The following is a 7,500-nucleotide window of genomic DNA, read 5'->3' as shown; positions in this document are numbered from 1 at the left end:
TTTTTACAAAGCAATTTCCCTATGTACTACACTGTTCAATGTCCCGAATACCAAACATTTCAGAGTATAGCCCGAAGTATGAAACCCTTCTGAGTAATAGCCCCAAAAACTCTTACCATAAACGCTTCAACGTAATAACCCTAAGTATAAAAAACCCTTCCTTTGCTATGCACGTTATTAAGGTTTTTAGAGGAGAGATAGAGAGGCAACACGAAGGAAATTTAGATAGAAAGTAGGAGGGAGCAGGAGGGGGAGCAAGAGAGAGAGTGAGAGAGAGATAGAGATAGAGACAGAGAGACAGAGAGAGAGAGAGAGGGAGAGAGAGAGAGAGAGAGAGAGAGAGAGAGAGAGAGAGAGAGAGAGAGAGAGAGAGGAGACGGACAGACAGACAGAGGGAGACGAGAGAGAGGGAGAGGGAGGGAGACGAGAGAGAGGGAGAGGGAGGGAGACGAGAGAGAGGGAGAGGGAGGGAGACATCATTTTTAAAGATAGTGTCCTAGTTTTATTCACTCCAAGTTAATATAAAAATTCTTGAGAACTTGCAGTCGTAAAGAGTGACGCCATTAATTCGCATGAGCATTCCAGAAGTTGTCTTGTCATTTTTATCACCTCCATAAAACTAAATCATGTAGTCAGCAAAACTGAGAAAGGCTTTCCTTTCCTGTAATTCGATCTAGTGAATAATTCTCCGTCAAATAGCTGTTTGAGTTTTGAATATTAACTCGGTTCAGATCTGAAACTCTCTATAGTCATTGGAATATTACAATTAACCGTGTAGGGCTTACCCTGAGGCTGTTTTTTGACTGTTGTGTCCCAGACCTCATACCCCCTCCCCCATACCATACCATACCCCTCCCCCTCCCCCCTCATTCACTCTTCATTTCGCTTTTTAAAAACTTAATATAATTTATATAAGCTTCTTACTACTGAGATCAATAAAAAAAGGGACAGCTATGTTTTAAAGGAGGTCGACACGTACTTTTACTACACAAATCACAGTCAAATTATTGTATGTATTCACAAGGTCAAGTTCACATTAAGAATTGGCCTTGCTACCTTTTGTAGGCACTGTTTATCTTTTCAACGACACTTGAGAATTTCCTCAAATTTTCAAACGTGTGCTGAATATGAATAGCTGAACTCAGCTGAAAACCAGCTATATACTTGTTCGTTTGCTTTTCTAGCAAATTATACGTTTCTCATTACAAACTTGCCGCTATGTCTTCTTTTGGAGATGTTGTAAGCTTTGAAAAGGTCGACAACTTCAATTCTTTTCCTACTTTTCAACTTTTACTTTCGTGTCTATATTCGCCCTTGAGTGTAGATATCTTTAAAATGCAGTAAAGGTCCAAAGGTACGACAGCCTCCGCATACGTGACCATTCTTTCATTTCTCCCTTTTACATCTAAAAGAATAACAACAAAAACACTGCACACGGTCTACATAGATCATGCATGCAGATTTATGGTTAAGTCTACACCTCGTCTCTCAGAAAAGGGCGAAAAATCTTGGAGGACGTGTGCAAGTTGCGCACGTTAAAGATCCCTTGGTGGTCCAACATTGCAAAATCGATAAGAGTAGGCTTCGGCCGTCACCTGAGCAAAATTCAAAATTTCCCCTCGACTGAAAAAGTTTAATATGTCCATCGCGCTCATGTAATCTTATGCAGTTGCTAGCGCCGTAAAACACTTACAAAAAAACTAACAAACAAAACAAAACAAAACAAAAACAGGTTATATCAAGTAAAAGACAAAATAAATAATGTGCTTTCAAATGCTTTTGTGACGTTTTTTTTCCCAAGGTGCTTCAAACCTTTCTCCCGCTAACACATTCTGTCTAATAGTCTGTGCACCCCTCCGCCTCTTTCCTCATTAGGCTCAAGGCGAAGAAAAGTTCAAGAAGAATGTCAAGCAATGCCACTGGAGATTGTTTCACGTAAACGACCACTGTGCTGTGTGTCTGAGAAAGACGCTTTTGGGTTGGGGGAACACAAACTATTAGATAGAATGTGATAGGGGGAGAAAGATTTGACACCGTTTGAAAAAGAGAGTGCTTCTGCAAATACCCACGAGATTGTATGTGATCATTCTATTGGTGAGATATGTTGTAAAAATGTTATCCTCTGCCTTGAGTGTATGTGTGTGTGTGTGTGTGTGTGTGTGTGTGTGTGTGTGTGTGTGTGTGTGTGTGTGTGGTTGGTTGTGTGTGTATGTGAGCGTGCATGTGTGTATGTGTGTGACATCGCATATAGTGATGCTTGGCACTGTTCCTACATTAGAAATACCACACATTATACATTCAAATCCCGCAGAAAAACATATCTGGGTGCCTGGAGGTGTTTTCTCTGGCTCAGATGTTGACGTGCAATAACCCGCCAGTGCCTACGGTCACAAGCTGCCGTTACACATATTTTATATAGGCTTGTCCATGCCTTGATGTTATTGGTCCAAGTTGTTCTTAGCCCACACTTGAGTATTTCCTTCATATTGATCTGGTCATAATAATAATATGACATAAGTATTGTATTTTTCTACTTTTAAAACATTAAGCAGGGCATGGTTGGCAGGTGGATGAACGGGTGAAAACATATAGTATTTAAGAACTTCGCTAACGGGCAACTTTTTTCGATGGTCAGTTATTTTAAAACACATCACTCATAATCAGGCGTATCAGTTACTGCCGTCTGTATTTAAGAATACGAGAATGTATACACGTATATCCTTAACAGTATCTTTCATTTGAAAGCTGTGCAAAAGGCGAGTGTATATGTTTCATCTTGGCAGCTCGTTGGGAAGTGATTCACGTGGGGATGCCGTACCCCACTCATTCATGTTGTCCCTGGCAAGCAGTATAAACAAAAGTCCAACTCCTAAACAGCTAATATGAGTGGATAGGGGCATACAGCATATGTAGCAAAAATAACTGAATTCCCTTTTTCTACCTCTTCTAGATAATACCCCCCCCCCCTTTTTCCCCCTGGAATTCGAACTTGGGTCTCCTGTTAGCGACAACGAAGTGCCTTGCCGGTACACCGCAGACGGCGGTAAGGGTCTTCTGAATGACGTTAGAAGAGTCAGGGCCAATGGCAGAGATTATCGAAAAGGGTCATCACTAAATGATCTAAATTTTGTCGATATGTGTGTACAACATTTGAAACATGTATAGCAAACATTTATCTTATATTCTTCTTTTTCTACCACCTGTCAGTAGGTGTGTCATCGCAGGACTTCTGGGTAATATTACAAGAGCCAGGGCCAATGGCAGGCAGAATCGGAAAAGCTGGTCTCGTATATGATCTAAACAGTGTACACTATTTGATATAACAAAAATACATGTACTATTTTATTTCTGTTGTGTCTGCCACCCGTTGGTAGGTGTGTGAACGACACTTACAAAGGCCAGGGCTAGTGGCATGCAGTATCGAAAAAAGCTTTTCTTCTAAATGATTTAAATTGTGCCAATAAGGTGTACAACATTTAATATAACAAAAACTTCCTTATTTTCTTGTTTTTTTTCTGCCATCCGTTGGTAGGTGTGTCATACCGGGTCTTCTGAACAAGTCATACAAGAGCCAGGTCCAGTGGTTAGGCAGTATCGAAAAAAACGGGTTTCCTGAATGTTCTAACTTTGTGTCAACAGAGGCGTACACTATTATTTTATGCAAAAAAATAGACGTACTCTTATATTCTTATTGTTCTGCCATCCGTCGGTAGTTGCGTCATCTCGGGTCTTCTGAACGACACGTACAATTTTAAGGGTAAGGGCCAGTGGCATGCAGTATCGAAAAAACTGGTTTCTTGAATGTTCTAAATTGTTGTCAATAGAGGCGTATTGCATGATATGTATTCTATACTTTAAAAAATAGACGTACTCTTATATTCTTGTTTTTCTGCCTTTTGTTGGTAGGTGCGTCATTCCGGGTCTTCTGAACGACACGTACAAGATCCAGGGCCAGTGGCATGCAGAGCTGGAGAACAGAAGCATCCCGTACCTGCAGGATGACAAGGAGTACTCGGAATGTGAGGTCTACCGCTACACAAACGGCGTGGGCTTCTCCACCAACGTCACGGAGTCCTGTCATGCCTGGGTCTACGACAGAAGCACTTTTGACCGGACAGTGGTCACCGATGTACGGGTTTGGGTTTTGTCTCCTTTTTTGTTTGTTCATTCATTTGTTTGTTTTTTCGTTTATTTGTTTGTCTGTTTGTTTGTTTGTGGGCCAACGACAAAGACACATTTAATTCAATTGTACGGTGGTCACCAACGTACGGACTTTTGTTTGTTGTTGTTTGTTTGAATTTAGTTTTATAGTGTCGCACACATATTAGCAAAATCGACAGAACGCGGATATCTTTTCGTTACGGACGAAGTTCATTATGTGCGTGTTTTAAAAGTTAAGTGCAAAGAATATACTCCAACGAAAACATTTGGGACCTCAAAATTATTAAACTAGCTTTGTGGGCGTTTCCCTATGTGTGCGCTATACTGTATTTTAAAAAAATGGTGTTGTGTTTGCTGTTGTGTGTTTTTTTAAAGGAGTATTGGGGGGGGGGGGGGGGGTCTGTTTTTCTGGGGATTGATTTTGAGGGCAGGGCCGAGGGGGTTGAGCCGATTTTGAGCCTATGATACTTATATGATACTTTTCTGATGTCTTTTTGCATACAGAAAAACCATTTAGCTTACAGGGACCATTGATCCAAGAACTACTACTTCTTAGAATATCTTTTAAGAAGGTGATATCAGTGGTGTGATCATTGATCTCTTTGTCTTGCAGACTCAAAAATTTGATTTCTGGGAGGGAAAGTTAATTCTATCAAGGGTCTCCATAATATTTTTGCTGGAATGCCGAGTCTCACTGTAATGACGGGCTGGGTCGAAGCAGCCCAAATACATAAATAGCATCATTTAAGATGTGGAGCATTTATAATCGAACAATATTAAATATAGTTTCCAGAGTAGAGAATTGTGGCTACAATTTCGATTCCGAAGCGGGCATAGATTGACTCGGTAAGTAAGGGTTTCTGGTTGGGAGGAGAGTTGGGGTAACGGTGTCCTGTAGTTTCGTTGTTTTGTACTTGGTGTGTGATTTATTCATTTATGTTTATCCCATCATTATACTTGTCTAACAGCTGTGCTTAACCAAACGTATTGTAGAACTCCTACATATATTATAACAGTAAAACATTCTTTTTTTTTACTTTTTTTTAACGCTTTTGAACAAAAGTAGTGAGGTCCACAATTAATTCCCAGGTAACGATTTCGGAAAAAAACCCAACAAACTAACTGTTAGATTAAGAATTGCTTACACTATAGTTTTGCATTGTCTGGCTATATTAGACTTTATTGTTTTGGGGTGTACAGCCATGTGATAGAACGCTAGCTAGCTGCTTTAAGCATATGGGCAACGCTTTTAGCTGTTTTTTTAAACGGATTTTAACAGATGATACACTTAGTTGTTGTGTTCTGGAGGCTTTATATATATATTTAAAGTATACTTGGGCCCAGTTGTTTCTGGGTTTTTAAAAATTCAGATTGCGCTTCTTTCGAATATTACAGCTTACTTTAAGTACTTTATGAACTGATGTTTAAAAAGGTGTAACTTGGTTCCGATTTTTACAATTTTTAAATTCATCTTTGCCAGGAGGAAAGGCACAGTTTGTTGAATGATTTAGAGCCAGAAAGGCCCCACAATTAACTCTTTCTCTTTCACTCTCAGCTCAACCTTGTGTGTGGTGACAAAATGTTGCGGACTTACGCCAACATGATCTTGATGGGAGGACTGTTGGTTGGATCCCTGGTCCTGGGTTCGCTGTCCGATGTGTAAGAGATATAGATTTATTTACAATTATAGCCTAAAACTTGGCTGGTTGTAGGGAATAATGTGCGCAGTAGTAAGGGTTCACCGCCATTTGCTACACTGCAAGGCTATTTAAAGGGCGGGACCTCCGAATTTAAATTCCGTCTCCGATAGGACCAACCTGAAAGCACAGGACACACTAACGAACTGAACTGAGTCTCGAACCCTTGAATCTGTAGTCTCACGACTACGACTACGAGTCCGGAAGCCAAATCACTAGGCTACAGACGACTGGTCTTTACTACTTGACGTTAGCTGGAGTATAGCCAGGACAGTAATGTTCGAGTTTTGAGACACTTTCAACCCCGCATGATAATTAATATTTTGATTTTCGAGTAAATATGCCCCTCAGATAGAATAGACAATATATGTGGGTGGTAATTCATTAAAAGTTTTGAAACAATCCTCGTTGAAATGTGCGGACAGTGTCTTGGCGGAGATTTGAAGTCGTGTCGGCACCTCTGAAGTCCAGCGTGACAACGCTTTGGATAACAAAAACATGTGCCTGGTACAAGAATCTCGTCACCGTATACAATATCATAGGCTGTTGAAAAGAGGAATTGATTAAGATAGAAAAGAGGAAGCACGAAAAAGATACCAAAGGAGGTACACACGGTAAACGAGAAGATTAGAGGGGAGGGGGGATCTTGCTTAATTCTTTATACCCATATTTTCATGAAGTACTTAGCCTACAGGCCTGCAGTACACCAGCGTCTGTAGTGTAGAATTTAGGCGTATTAAGTATCTCCATTTGCGTGCTGGGACGTTGTATCCCTTACAGCCTAGGTTGGCCCAAGCAGGCAGGGTTGAACCAGCTCGCCTCCTAAATGGTCAAAATAGTGTCGATATCAGCGTAAAACACCTCAAATTACACATCTTGCTTGCTGCGCTTCTAAACTCGTCTTCAGAAGTCGTTCTAGATCTTTTGAACAAATACCGCTACATTCGATAGAAGAACATTAAATTCTGTTTTTAGATTAAAAAGAAAAAAATTAAACACATAAAATAACATGGTTCAGGAAATAGGATTCAACCTTTTTTACACTGCAAGTTTTGTGTGTCCTTGACTAGTTAAAAAAAAAAACATCCTTGTGCTCATCGCTAGGGGAGGACAAATATTGACCTGCCCAGTCCTTGAAAGAAAATGAAAAAGAACTGTTTCAAGAAAATCTGGCGAAAACATCGGTCAGGTTGACCTGTCGACGTGCATGCATGTACCTCCTTTATGCCCTATTTTCCGCCCTTGTTTTTCGTTGTAATTCATGACACTCGTCTCTAAAAGCTTTTACGGCGCATCCAAATGCTGTATCTGCTTGTATAATACCTTTTCAGATGCAATCTGCTCGTTTTAGATGGTTATTGATATCTCTGCGATATGTTTATTGCCTTTCATTCAATGTTGTTTTACAGATGACTGTTGATGAGTCTTCTGTCTTATCTCCTTTTTATTCCCCCATTCGACCTCGTTCTTCTTTTTTTCTCTACGTTGTCCTCTCTGCTTGCCTGTCGCTGTCGCTGTCTCTCTCGTAACATCCCCCTCTGATTTGTCTGTCTGTCTGTCTGTCTGTCTGTCTGTCTGTCTGTCTGTCTGTCTGTCTGTCTGTCTGTCTGTCTGTCTGTCTGTCTCTCTCTCTCTCTTTTGT

The 7,500-nt window shown here is 40.5% G+C and overlaps 1 protein-coding gene across 1 annotated transcript in view; it reads left to right on the top strand.

Moving 5' to 3' along the window:
* LOC101860568 (organic cation transporter protein) overlaps nt 1-7,500 on the top strand; it is a 30,925-nt gene that overhangs the window by 7,943 nt on the left and 15,482 nt on the right. Inside the window, exons 2-3 of the mRNA XM_005098190.1 lie at nt 3,907-4,129; nt 5,717-5,820. Coding sequence (XP_005098247.1) covers nt 3,907-4,129; nt 5,717-5,820 — 327 coding nt within the window. The remainder of the gene's footprint in view (nt 1-3,906; nt 4,130-5,716; nt 5,821-7,500) is intronic.

The sequence above is a fragment of the Aplysia californica genome, unplaced genomic scaffold (genome assembly GCF_000002075.1).
Source record: "Aplysia californica isolate F4 #8 unplaced genomic scaffold, AplCal3.0 scaffold00174, whole genome shotgun sequence".
NCBI classification, from domain to species: Eukaryota; Metazoa; Mollusca; class Gastropoda; order Aplysiida; family Aplysiidae; genus Aplysia; species Aplysia californica.
Note: the sequence above shows the minus strand (reverse complement) of the source record. Positions and strands in the feature narration are given on the sequence as shown.